Raw genomic sequence first — 14,735 nt, 5'->3', positions numbered from 1 at the left:
GAGTTCTTTAAGATATCGGGGTAAAGGTACTTGGTAAATGTGAAAGATAAATGCTCAGAACCCCTCATGCAGAGTGAGAAGAAAATGTGCTAGGCCAGTGTCTCAATTCCAGGGGCTAATTTTTGCTCATCATTCCCATTCCCAATACCTTCCTTATGTTGGGCTAGGAGAAAACATTTGATTCAGTAACTGCTCTTGGTTGCTACATTAAGAAGCTATCCTCCAAAGGAGGCACTGAGATGTCTGGTTACAACTAGATTCTTAGAGACAAATGAATATTCCACAAGTAGGTTTCTGGCATATGAAGCTAGTCTGTATTATATTTGGTATTTCCAACACAGACTAACAACTTCAGATTTCACATGCAAGTAGGGGCACTACATCAGCCCACCAAAATTCTTGTCAAAGGATGATCATTCCAAGGTTCCAATTTCCCTGGTTTTCAAGGTGCGAAGAAAGTATGTACATTTACTAAATACTCTAACAAGTTACTGTGTAGATACAAGATAGAGTAAGTTTGGAGCAGTGGCATCCATAGCTTTGCCCTTCCCTCTTGCCTGCTTGTAAGAGGAGATAAAACAGCATTCCAGAGTCTGTTCTCCCTGAGTATTAGTAATGTGGGTAGATAACAAACATAGCATGCCATCACGTCTTGTGTGGATCTTTGTAAAAAAAGAAGAAATAAGGTTTTCATGTCCAGCTGATAAGGCTCATTCACCTTGTTCCATCTTTATTGCTTTCCTGACAACCAGCAGGGTCATGAGGCCTATAATCTTAACAGATTTACCACTGTAAAAGGAACACTTGGGCTGCTTTTTGGACTACATCCTATTTTAGTTTGGAGAGAGGAAGAAAAGATTTTCCCTAGACTTACTTTAAATGCCTCATTACGTATTCCATTGTGGCCAAGCCTGTTGTTACTAACATCAATGAATGTCAGGGTAGCTGGTAACTCAGGAAGTTGCCTTATCTTGTTGTCACGGAGCACCAGTTCCTCAAGTTGGGGAAGTCTCCGGAAAGCATCTTCATGGATCTCTGATATAAAGTTTGCAGTCAAATCAATCCTCTTTAAATTGTCTGGTAGAGAAATAAGATGCATCAAGAATGTCAAAATGTATTTCTTGAAAGTTTCGAAAAAAGAAAAGGCAAACAGGTTACTTAAATTACAGGTGAAGAGTCTTGAATCGGACTAATTCCTGACTGACTATGTGGTAGCTTTTTCTCTTTATATAATGCAATGATCCACATTCAAATGGTTCTCTGAAGGAAGGGGATCAGCATCTCCCTCTCAACTTGTTTAAAATTTTCTGTCATTTTTTGTACATCTTTCAGTGAAAGATTTTGAAATTATTAATTTTAAAATTTATGTGTGTTCTGGACAACTTTTAAATGGTTATCCTTTGGAAAAAAATAACTTTTAAAGGGAAATGAACATATTCTCTACCATCTAGTTCCGCATGCTTTCTAATTTCAACATTTTCCTACTGGAATGTAAAGTAAGAAATTGTACACATTGACTGTTTTCTGAAATACACTCACACTTAAATTTTTTTTCCAATGGAAAAAATACTAGAAAATGAAACTTACTTTCGGTAAAACAGAAAAACATATATAAATAAATATATATATATCAATGCATTAATATAAATTATTTTTAAGGCCATTAATCTGTGGCTTAACTGTGATTTCCATCCAGAACATTTTTAATCATTTTTAATTATTTTTAATTACAAATATAAAATATCCCTTAATCACTAATTTTGGACAGTTTAGGCCACAAAGAATTTTCTATTAGCAAGTTTCTTCATTTACTGAAGAATTTTCTAGATAGTGATGGAGGGAACCTATGAATATATATTTATTTAAAGATAAAATCCCTTTCACACAGATACTTTGCTAATATTTGAATGTACATCTATGTGGGAGTACATATATCTATTTTATTTAGAAAAAAATATACTTTCTAATATAGTGCAAATATCCCATAAGGGTTGTTTTTTCTGCCCATCCAAAGTTAACAACTAATAGCAAAAACATTGATGAACTTTATTATTTCTAGTAATTCAAAATTTTGACAGAGAATCTGTATTTGAAATATTGATCTCTAGGCAAAGCAAAGCACTTTTCCAAATGTTCATTTATGTGTGTAGTCTTACTAGCACCAAACATAATGTAAAATGAATCATTATGTTTTAGATCTGTATGAGCAAAAAATAATAGAAATTAAGGCTAATTGGAACATTATTGTTATCCATACTTAAGTTAGCAAAGTCATTTTTGTTGATCTTCTTGATTCGATTGTAGCGTGAGTAGAAATACATGGTTTTCTTAGGCAACGGTGGAACAGCATGAAGCTCGTGATCATCACAATAGACTGTTGTCCCTAAACATGTACACAAAAGGCATGTGGGAAGGCCTATGAAAGAATTTAGAAAAAAACAGTTTGTTACAAGAAAATGTACAAAAATGATATGTAAATTAATGCAATGAAATGTTCGCCTAAGCACTTAAAGGATTTTATCGACGATAAATTCCTATTCTGTTCTGATCACCACAACATATAATTGCAACAAAGTGTTTAAATTCTGTCTTAAAAGTAATCACTTTATTATTATTATTATTATAATTTATTGCCTATTAGAAGGTCTTTTAGGTCTTTTAGCTTTCTTATTCTGATGCTGTGTTTCTCAGACTATAATAATAGAATATTAGGTCACAGCAGCCAGCCAAACTTCAATTTCTCCCGAATACGGCAAGAGTTTACTTCCATCTAGATGGAGAAATAACAGCTATTGACTGAAACCTGAACTGATCTGCTAGGTTTGGTTCTGTAAATAGTACTTATAAGTAATTTGTATGGAAATTAATATTTTCCTACAGAACTATGGAGAAGAACTTCAGTTTCTTTTGCATGCTTTTTATTTATGTTTTCTGATTCAGAAATTTAACATTAGGAAGAAATATCTTTCTATCAGTCTGAGTTAAGGTAGCTTGAAGACTGTGTTAACAAAACATTTTGTTACCACCAGACATTCATGAAAATGAAAAAAGCAGATCATTTCATCTTAATTATAGACCTGTATGAAGGCACTGAAGTCAGAACTTTCTCCTGATAATACTGTTCAGATGTAGTGAGAATTGTAACATTGACTGGATTGTCTGAAAGCCATTATGAGTAGAAAAAGTTGCTAGTTGAAATGAGCGTTGCATTTTTAATACAATTTTCTTTGATTATGGTATAAATCAGTGTATCTGTTTCTCATCTTTTACTGCCATGGAAATACTCCTCTGTTTAAAGTTTGTCCCCTCCTTGTAGCAGATGGATGTTTGTTCTGATTAGTTATAAAATAGTAGCATAATTAATGAGTATGAAAATGTTTTTCTTTCAGAAGAGTTTTTTTCTCCAGCTCAGTTGTGGCTACATAGAAGATTTGACTTAATAATCTGTGCCATTTGCTAACAATAAGCAGTAACTAGCTGAAAAGCAGGCTATATATGTGGTGTCTTTTAAGGCAAGATTAAAGAATTTATGACCAGAATACTCTTTTGTTTGAGAATCTTTACTTGGGCATCCAGGAAAAACATTTCTGGAAAGATGAGACTCTGTACTTTCCCTAACTGCCTCCACAGGACAATTTAAATTGGCTACAGGAATAAACCTCACACAGGGAGAAAATAAATTCTCACACCTTGAACCATTCCAACAACAATAAATATAAAGTTTAGTATGGCTGATTTTTTTTTTTTTTCTTTTAAACATAACAGAGTACAGGAAGAGAATTCCTTCTTGTGTCCCCTTTTTTATCCTGAAGGGTTGATACTTGTCACTGGATGATGTAAGCTGAAAAAGGACAGGGATATGGGGAAGATTCAAAATTATGTCAAAAAGAAAAATTAAATTGTCTTGATGTTCCTGAGCACTGTAGTCTTCTATCCAGAATGAAGCCAAGAACAGCAGCAACATCTGGTAGGAAAATAGGTTGCTAAAAAAAGTAAAGACAAAAAATAATCTGATTTGATATGTTACAGCCTCTAGCCTCCCATGCATAGCTTCAGTTGACGCACTAGTTGGTTTGCATTCACTGCTCAAAAAGGTTGACTCATAATATGCAATATTTACTTGAAATGTTTTGTAACATCCTACAGTTTTGAAATTTGAAGGAAATTGTGGGGGTTTTTCAGTACCCTCCTGGGAAATTCTCATTTCCATTTTTATTTGTTTTGACATCAGTATAATTTTGTTTGTCTGGTCAGTGCTCACTAGTAAAACATATAAAAAACAGACTAGGAATGATTCATATTTCCTCACTGAACACACAATTATTTTGGAAGCATGAATTCCATTTTTTTTTTCTTTTTTTTTCTCATTTATCTTCTATGGTACGCAGTTATACTTTAAACATAGTAAAAGTGTATAGGATTTATGTGTTGTCTGTATTGTTTTTGTGTTGATTACCGTGCAATACAGACTTATCACAGGAGTGAATAACTCTAGTGCTCATCAACTGAGTTTAGAGTAGCTCCTAACAAATCCCAATTATTAGCATCACAATGCATGTGTGGGAGAGGGACAGATTGTTTTACAATTTAAATTCCTCAGTGAGATGTGGAAAGCTCTTCTTTGTCTAGATCTAATCAGAAGATCAGAAAATTAGCTTCACTGGAAATTTCTAAACTGTTCTCTTAAGTTTCTAGTTTTCATGGTCAAAAATTCTTTAACTTTTAAATTATATTTTGTATGAAAACATATGCCACTAAATTGTGAGTAGCTGTTGACTCCCTGGAGAGTGGAGAGGCCTTGCAGGGAGATGTTGAGAAATTAGAGAGCTGGGCAATCACCAACAATATGAAGTTTTACAACAGCAAGTGCCAGATTCTGCACCTGGGACAGAGCAACCCTGGCTGTATGTACAGACTGGGGGATGAGAGGCTGGAGAGCAGCCCTGTGGAAAGGGATCTGGGGGTTTTGGTTGACAGCAAGTTGAATATGAGTCAACAGTGTGTCCTGGCAGCCAAAAGGGACAACCATATCCTGGGGTATATCAATCGCGACATTGCTAGCCGGTTGAGGGAAATGATTATCCTGCTCTGCTTTGTGCAGAGCACCTCAAGTGCTGTGTGCAGTTTTGGGTGCCACAATGTAAGAAATGTATAAAACTATTGTAATGTAAGAAATGTATAAAACTATTAGGGAGTGTCCAAAGGAGGGCTTCAAAAATGGTGAAGGGTCTAGAGGGCAAGACATATGAGGAGTGGCTGAAGTCACTTGGTTCGTTAGCCTAGAGAGGAGGACACTGAGGGTAGGCCTCATGGCGGCCTGCAGCTTCCTCACAAAGGGAGTGGAGGGGCAGGTGCTGAGCTCTGCTCTCTGGGGACAGCAACAGGACCCGAGGGAACGTCATGGAGCTGGGACAGAGGAAGCTCAGTCTGGGTGTCAGGAAAAGGTTATTCACCCAGAAGGTGGTTGGGCACTGTAACAGGATCCCCAGGGAAGTGGTCACGGCACCAAGCCTGCCGGAGTTCAAGAAGTGTTTGGACTATGCTCTCGGAGATGTGGTCTGATTTTTGTGTGGTTCTGCGTGGAGCCAAGAGTTGGACTCAATGATCCTTGTGGGTCCCTTCCAACAGAAGATATTCTATGATTCCTTGATTTATCAAAAGTGTGTAACAAGTCATTATAAAATGAGCATAGTTGGTAATTATGTTGAAATCCAAGTCAATAAATAAGTACTGGTAACATCTGCCAATTCACTTTTTTTTTTTTTTTTAAATGAAAAATGTATTTGAAAAAAATCTTAATTGATGCACAGTCATTTTCATAGTGAAATAGTGTGGTAACATTTTGACTAGGCACATATCTGACTTCAAGATAGGCCATGATATACCTCTCTTTAGTAACAGAGGTACAGAAATGATTTATCTCCCTTTCAATAAGAGAGGTAGACATCCATAAGCAGGTAAAGTGCGCACACTCAAAAGCAAAGCTGTGCATGCAATGTTTGTTTCTCTTTCTGACTAACCATCTTGAGTTTGGGGCCCAAGAACCCCAGACCCTTGTGCTGAAGACACATCAATTAATTTTGGCATTGATGCTTCTTCCTCAGGTTCTTCTGTCAATGGTGCAGAAGAATAACTCTCCTGATTTATAGAAGGTAATGCTGTCCCAATCTCTGCCTAGGAAAAAATTAAGAGAGAAATGTTACTGTTTACCTTCACTGACAGCTGTCTTCCAGTTATTCATAAACTGCCACTAGAGGTCATATAAGTTCTGAAGTTTAGTACTCAAACTGCATTTTATCCGTCAGCCACAGTGAATTCTGGCGTTGTGTAAACAGTACATGAAACTCTAACACGCTTATGATTTTTGTCATTATTTTTATCTCAATTGTTAAATGTTTTGTTGTATACACACATGAATGCAAACTGCATATAGTTCATTAATAAGAACATATACTAACATTTTTTCCCACTTTTACTTAAATCATTTTTAAATAAAACTGGATATGTCCTGTGTGATGACAAGTGAAAATTTGCAGTGCAGCATAAAAAAAAAAAAAAAAAAAAAAAAAAAGCCAGTCATTTGGCCATAAAATTGTAAATTGTACCAGCATAAATCCAAATGCAATGTAGTTGTACAGGATCTGCACAACAAACAAACAAACAAACAACAACAACAACAAAAAAACCCAACACTAACGTACTTTTAAAATGTTATCCAAGAATTCACAAAGTGCACACAGTAGTTGCTAGTACGTTGTCAGTATTTTGTCTTTTCTCAATCTGAATAACTGAAGTCCGTGGTTATCTTCATTCATTTGTTGATGCATTAGGTAGGAGGAAGAATTAAGAATATATATAAAAATGTTGGATAAAATCTTGATTTGGAAAAATTCTATAAAATTTGGCAGATCCCTTCATGGGACAAGAAACTTTATTTTTTCCTCTTTAAATCATTCATTCTATTAGTGTAATTAGTTAGGTTTATTGTGTTAATTCTAATTCTGAAGCCACGTTCTGTTGATTTTGCTTTATGATGACTTCAGGATAAAAATGTAGCAATTTTCTTGTGTTATATCAACTCTAATAAAAAGAGCATTGCAGACTTGGCAGGCTTGTTGCAGAGGGGCCTACATTTGCAAAGAAAAAGAGCCGTTTCCTGTTAGGACCCAGCCACTTGAAATGCACCACTGTTGTGCAACCTTTGCACATTACTGTACTGCTATATCTTGATTTCTCTAGGCTTTCCATTGAGAATTTTAAAATCTAGGACAATTAATTAATGTTCTTATAGTGCTTTGTACATCTGAGGTGTTGTTTAAAAGTTAATTAATGCATCCACTCCTGTGAGTGTTGCACCCCTCTGCTGCAGTTTTAGGATTTTTATCGCAACACCTTTGTCTGATGTGCAAAAGCATTGAGGCATAAAATTAATTTTTATAAAAGATTTTTCTTCAATGCAGCTTTCTAGCACAACAGTGCCATAAAGCTATTGAAACCTAAGTTTTTCACCTGACCAAACCTCTCAGTTTTCTAGACCAGCTCCTGCTTACTGCTGGCTTTGCTGTCCAGTGGGGAACTGGTTGTTAAGTCGCTCACACTAGTGCTCGTAAATTCTAGTTGTAAAGACAGATAAAAGATGTAGATTGCTTCCAAACTTGGCAGCTCCTTAAGATTTTTTTAATTAGGCTTTCTATGTAGACTGTACAAGTTAAAGGAACTAACACACGAGATACTAGGTCTGGGCCACAAGCATGAACAAAGCTTTTGCTATGTTATACCTATATCAGTTAGATTTGGACTGAACAAACTTCAGTGTCTCTGTAAATTCTTTAGTTATATTCCAATAAGTGATATTTACAGATAAGTATGCCCTAATATAGATATTTGGATCATAATTTTGTAAAATACATGGTCATCAAGTGAGCAAGATGAACTTCAGCTGAACTATGGCTGAGTAACCTGTCAGTGTAAATAAGAGTATGGTTGTACCTTGTTGCTTTGCACAGACAAAATGTTCCCATCTGTATCACTGACAGTAAGACAGCTTAACCAGGAATGGACTTGGGGACAAATCAAAAGAAGACTTTGGGAACAAAGGAAATGGGGCAGATGGTCTCTGAATGGAGAAAGCCTAGAGGGAGAGATACATTCCAGACTTTTATTGACCCAGGCTCGTACTGCACTAAAGTGCTTGCATATGCTGTCTACTTCTTCACCGGTTCTGGGGAAATCAGTTAAGACTCTCTGCCCTGAATACAATCCATACATTTTGAGAAGTACTAAACAGCTTTGTATACATCTTTTGTGGCAGTTCTACTAAAAACACCGTTCTGGACAACAAGCATTTCAAAAAAGAATTTGCAAATAGCCTATAGATGTAAAAAATGTTCCTTTCACTTGTCATGGGATTTGGATCATCTACACTGACTGACACTTCTCTAAATATGCAAGGGTTTACTTTATGGAACATACTAGCTTAGAATTTGTAATTTACTTTATGCTTTCTCTGACTTTTGCTGCTCAGGTATTCTTAGTAGGTTAGTCACTGTAGCTGTTGGGTAGACAGAGATATTAACTTCTAGTAATTCTATTTCTGGATTGTTCTCTCTCACTCTTTCCTTATAGGACATTATCTCATTTTGGGGATGCACAGATGAAAGTCTCACCATACTTCTAGATAAACTATTCTGAGCAGTTAACATTAATATCTATTCAGTCTCCTGCATCTGTTGTGACTGTCATAAAAATACCAACTATTACAGGGAATTTAATGATGTTGCCATTTTTACACTGGTAATAGAACAGGAGCTTGCTAGTATATATATGTTAACCAGTCCCAGCACATGAGCAGTGTTTGCTTGGTGTATATAGGTTGAACTTGAACCAGTAACCTAGAGCTAAAAGTCTGTTTCCCATTATTGGTCATCTGATTCATGCATTTTTCTCTTTTACATATTTGATAAATCACGCAAGATTGTAACAGGACAAAGATGTTTCGTCAACTATATATTGTACAGAATGGTCCTTTGTCTTCCAGATGTTTGTTTGTTTTTGGCAACATGCACTTTATGAAAAAAATTAGAAAGAGAAATGTTTATAGAGCATTTAATGGAATTATTCTCCTTTTGTTTTGTTTTGTATTTCCTTTGCTACTCTAAATAATATATCTTTTGAAGAATCACAAAGCAGGAAGAATATTCTAGAGAAATAAAGGATGTTTCTCTTTGTCAGTACGTGAAAGCCTTCAAATCATAATTGTCCTTCTAAGATAGATATAACACATGCCATGAGAAAACTGAAAACAATCACATCACCTACTTTTAGCCATCTAACTATGTGGTATATTTTTATCCTGCACTGCCTTTGGAATCAATCAAGAGATTTAGTGGATTTAGTGAATACCAGTACAGAATATTAGTTATAATGTATGCTGTAAGCAGAGTTATATCTTTACTAAGATATCATAGAATACTTTTTCCTCCTATATATATTGAATGTGACTACATTTGCAAATGAAACTGCTTAAAGTGGATGGCCAATTTATAGGCACTTTCAGATCAGGAAGTTATGACAAAGCAAAAGCAAAAAAGGATCTGAACATACCAATCAGTAATAAAATACGATTGGTAAAACTTAACTCATGTAACCAGTCATCCATGAGCTAGGTATCTTGTCTAAGCTAGCTTCCTTTCACAGTCTGCAGAGAAAAAAACGCTTGAAGAGCAGCTACAGCCACCAACCACAGACACTTATTTTGGGACAGGTTCTGTAGGTATCTGTCTCTCATCTTTGTCTAAGGAGGAGGTGAGAAAAAATGTAAAGCTTTAAAGATTAGAAAAGGCTCAGAAGGATGAATTATATGATGGGGGCGGGGGGGGGGGAGGGGGTAGTAGTCTGTGTGGTAGTAGCCAGAAGGGGTGGAACAGAGTGGAAATGTAGATGAGTAACCTATATGAGGACCGTGGATCCACATAATCCATACAAAGTACCAAGATAAAGATTATAGAGATTTAATGAGGCAGACAGCAAGGCTGTAAGCCATCAGTTACCACATTTTACTTCTGAAGTTTTGTTTATTGTTTTATGCCTATGAAAGGTTTTGATAGTTTTAAGATCAAAGTTGATGTATTGCATGTAATAAGCTTAAATCCACTGGAGAATCTGAAGTTTGTCCTGTTTCAGTGCTTTATTTTTAACTGCAGAAAATATGCTTAAAAGCACAAATTGAAGTTCATAGCTCAAAAAGACATTATAAACTTGAAGGGAATGTTGTACCACACATTGGTCCACCAAAAGGAACTAGTTCCCCCCACAGCTGTTCTGAAACTACCAAAAACTTACAAGAAAATGCCTTAATTATGGAAGAGGTTATTGGTTTGTTTTTCTTTCCAAAAGTAGCTCATAATTGTTTCTTTTTGAATTTTGCATTTAAGGCCTTCTTTTCTATTGTTGTTCTATCTTAAAGATAAATCTGTGAGATTTTTCATAGTAATGTGATAACTATTTAGATTGCAAATTCTGCAGCTCAGATAAATTGTCATTTTCTTTTACAGAACTGCAGAAATAACAGTTAGGTTGGGGAAATTATTGTAACTAAACTCTGTGTGAGATCCAGGGAAGGGGAAGGTGACATTTGTTTGCAAAATTTCTAAGTAAACGAATTTTACTTGCTCACATTCATTCTCTCAGATTTTAATCACTTGCATGATTACACTGAGTTGTCTGGCCATGGTCACTTTGTTCCACACAGAAGACAAGGGACACACAATCGTCATCATGCCTATGTTCTTCTTGACCAGCACTGAAAACTAACCTTTGTGACTCCTTTAAGGGTCATCAACTGTTATGGGGCAGTCTTTTACCTGATCATTTTGGATGTGAGACCACCAATGAATCTTATGCCAGGTTGCTGCAGACTGCCTGTTTTCCTCATTTGGAATGTGTTTTCATGGTGGCTAACATGGAAAGGAATAGTATGTTATATTCTAAAATGTTATTTCCTGCCTGCTGCTGGTATGATGCAGGGTCTTCACTGGGAGCTCATCTGTACTGCAGTGTTATCAGAGTGCAGGACCTTCAGTCTTGCTATAAACAACACATTCCCAGTTTTGCTGCTCGTAACAGGGTTCTGGAACTGGTATAGTCTGGTACAACATCTTTCATTGTCAATGCAGGCCATTCTTTTAAACCCTTAAGCCTCTTTTTATTTTATTTTATTTTATTTTTTTATTTTATTTTATTTTATTTTATTTTATTTTATTTTATTTTATTTTATTTTATTTTATTTTATTTTATTTTATTTTATTTTATTTTATTTATTATTGTATTTTATTTATTTTATTTTATTAAAGTAATTTTGTTGTCTGGTGGGGTTTACACCCACATACACACGTGCATTTCTATTCATACTTTGGTCAGACAAGTCAATACCTAAGTTATAGAGCTCTGCACTTGTAACCCAGTTATAAAGAAATTAATACCTATGGCTTCTGCCTTGGACAATGTAGGTAGTCTCTGAGGCTCTTTTAATTAATCTTAGAAAGAAAAGTAGCCTTATTATCATTTTAACTACAGAGTATCCTAAAACTTCTTGTATCAATAGCAAGCGTAGCTATGCTATGTCTGATTTTAGGTGAGTAAAATATTCATGCTGCACAGCATTAGTACAGGGATTTTACTTACCAATTCTGTTGTCTAAGAAGACAGAAATTTATAAATGGTATTTTAGTATGAATTGTCTTTAGTCATTAGTATGAATTGTCAAACTTTCTTTCCAACACTGTTTGAAATTAGATTTTATTTTTACCTTTCTGGTTTGAAAGCTATGAAATTCCTAAGCTAACCAGCTAAGCAGACAATATTCTTTGGAACCGTGCTGAAATTTTGCAAGACAAATAAAAATAGAGGGAAATATTATGCCAGTTTTAGAAATCAGAACAGGGCTCATTGCACTATTAAAAGGCACAAAAGATCTGAAAACTAGTCCCAGCTGCTTAATGAAGACTTCCATAGGAGTTTCTGCTGACCCAAACCACATACAAACAAAGTTGGAGGTCACTCAGACAGTCAAAGTTTCTACTAGAAATGTTGTCAACTCTTGGACCTGTGGTGAGAAGCTACCTCAGCCTGACTTCCAGAGCTGCCTGTAGTGGAGAGGGTTCAGCATCTCAAGCATATTTCCTCATGCATTTCAGGCAGATCAGGCACTGCTGGAGCTGAGCATGCTTTTGTTCAACTCACCAACCTGGCTTTTCCTAAATGTGCTGTAATTGCTTTTATTAACAAGGATTGTATTCTCTCCACTTAACTTCAGACATAGAATTAAAACATCTAATTTAGCTGATTAGTCTCCTTAAACTCCCTGTGTAGACAGTGAAGGAAGAATCACAACCCAAGTGTGGTTCAGCCCACATGTGTCATGGACCAACTTCCTAAAGTGCCTGTCCATCTTCCTTTAGCTGCACAGGAGACCATATAGAGGCAGCCATACTGTTTAGCAGATATCAGAGCCAAAGTCTGGTGTCAGATCAGTTCTTCTTCTCATTCCTACAGCTTACAATGCTAAGACATTTAATCTGATTATCTCCAAACTGGTACTTGCATGTAGCCCACCCACAGTGATACAGATACAATGCTCACAAGCTGCTGCATCTTCAGATCTATAAAAGTTTCTATTGTTCAGGTGCATCTATATAGAAATGTCCTGTTATATGTAAAATCAGCTGACAATCAATTAGTGAGATGTCTAGAACAAGAATATGCTGTAAAGAAGAAAGTGCTGAGGAGAAAGACACAGCTGTGATGCATTCCCTGCCATTCAGAGGGACATTCCGCATGACAGCAAGTCATTGCTACACAACTCTGAAAATAAGGGACACCAATGTCAAAAAGGGAATAGTAGTGAAAGAAGTTTTTTTCTTTCTTTCTTTCTTTCTTTCTTTCTTTCTTTCTTTCTTTCTTTCTTTCTTTCTTTCTTTCTTTCTTTCTTTCTTTCTTTCTTTCTTTTTCTGCACATTTTAAAAAATATATATTTCCTACTTCTGCTTGAACATGTGGTCTGAGCATTATGTCCAGCATCAATTGCTGCCACTGTTTTTACCCACAGCTACTATTTCCCCTTTTATTAATAAAAATTAGTTTGGGACCAGAAGTTGAAAAGCAGCAACTAGAAGTTGGTTCAAGCTGTATGGAAAGCCAGAGCCAAAATCACTCTTCAGAAATAACATTCAAAGTAAGTTGTCAGTCACCAGATTTCTGTGACATCACAATGGGGATTGTGCTTTTTTGAAATATATATGAATATTGCAATACCATTTCTGTACTATTTTTTTTCTTTAAACAAAACAAAACAAAAAATATGTCCAAGTCATTACTACAGCTATGCTGATACTGGAGGACAGTCCACTGAGCTTTTATGCTTCTAACGAGCTATTAGGTTTCATTGAGGCATCTAAGGACAAAAATTCAGTGAAGCTTTATTTGGCTATCTCAACTAGCTGAAAAGTATTGTGCAACTAAGGATTCAGGCAGAAACTTCATTAGAGCCTTCAAGTTCATGTTCAGAAGAATTTACAGAGCTACCTGTCACACACCCCAAGCCTATTAGTGATTAGGAATGAGGCATTCTTTACACCTAAATAGTTGAGAGAACCCATCTGCTAAATATGCACACCTGTTTTACTCCTTTTGCATTCAGATGCGAAGAAAGGTGCTGGATCTCCATTCAACCGAGAAACAAGAAATCTAATATATGTTGTTACCTGCAGGTGCTGGCACCCCAAAAACCTCTGTTCTAGGAGACTTCCTAGCCACCATATGAGGACTCGAGGAGAGTTTGGATGAGATATTGAAAAAATGCCAGAGGCCATCAAAAGAGAAAATTCACAACAGAAGCCAAAGGAAACATGAGTATGTAGCCTAGTATGAAAGGAACTGAGATCCAAGACCTTTTCAAAGGATTTTTTTTTTTTTGTGTCCCATGCATTAGACAATCACTAAAATGAACCAAGATAGAAATGACTCAGAGCAGACTCAGAGCAAAACCACAGCACTCTCCCCTCTGAACTGTATACCAAACCATGCTTTGGACTTTAAGCACAAGGAGTTTTAACTTTTCGTTGAAGTCTGAATCCTGTTTTGACTGACTCTACGATGGTTCTTATCATTATTATTATTATTATTATTTTAAATGGGTTAGTGCACATGTTAAAATCTCGCCAGTATTCAGAATAAAATGTACAGCCATGTATATAATTTAGACATATGTGGTAATTTTATAAAATATCTGTATCCTTATGTCATAAACCATGTCAGTAGGGATGTTGCACATTAATTATTTCTGGCAGAAGCCATGAGGCTGGATGTCTGGGGGAAAATGTTTAAGTGATCAAAGATATCAAGGTAGCAAACATCTATTGTAAAAGGTATAATCTCACTGTAAACTTTCAGCTGACACCTCTCACACAGAAATTTCAAATGTGGTGATAGTTATGTTTAAGTAATGACTCCAAGTTGGCTAAGTTAGGCGTCTTCAGACCAGGACAACTACTTTGAGAATCTCACCCAGTCTAAGGCAAGAGAAGGGATGCAGTTTTTCAGTTTAGCTATGGTAGTGGTAACTAATAGCATGCCCATTATTAAAATTTTAGGTACTTAATATTTTAGCTAGTATACCAGATCTTTATAACTTTTCATGTAGCTAACTGGATGAGACTAGGTCTTTGTGGGCTGTTGTG

General features: G+C 35.9%; 1 protein-coding gene across 3 annotated transcripts in view; it reads right to left on the bottom strand.

Annotated features, from left to right (window-relative positions):
- EPYC (epiphycan) overlaps window positions 1–14,735 on the bottom strand; it is a 48,217-nt gene that overhangs the window by 3,211 nt on the left and 30,271 nt on the right. For all 3 annotated transcript variants that reach the window (XM_066995179.1, XM_013182555.3, XM_066995185.1), the window contains exons 3-5: window positions 6,021–6,174; window positions 2,258–2,416; window positions 875–1,077 (exon numbers count right to left, since the gene is read on the bottom strand). In XM_066995179.1, coding sequence (XP_066851280.1) covers window positions 875–1,077; window positions 2,258–2,416; window positions 6,021–6,174 — 516 coding nt within the window. The remainder of the gene's footprint in view (window positions 1–874; window positions 1,078–2,257; window positions 2,417–6,020; window positions 6,175–14,735) is intronic.

This window comes from Anser cygnoides, chromosome 1, assembly GCF_040182565.1.
Source record: "Anser cygnoides isolate HZ-2024a breed goose chromosome 1, Taihu_goose_T2T_genome, whole genome shotgun sequence".
NCBI classification, from domain to species: Eukaryota; Metazoa; Chordata; class Aves; order Anseriformes; family Anatidae; genus Anser; species Anser cygnoides.
The sequence above is the reverse complement of the archived record's forward strand: the minus strand, read 5'-3'. Positions and strand labels throughout refer to the sequence as shown.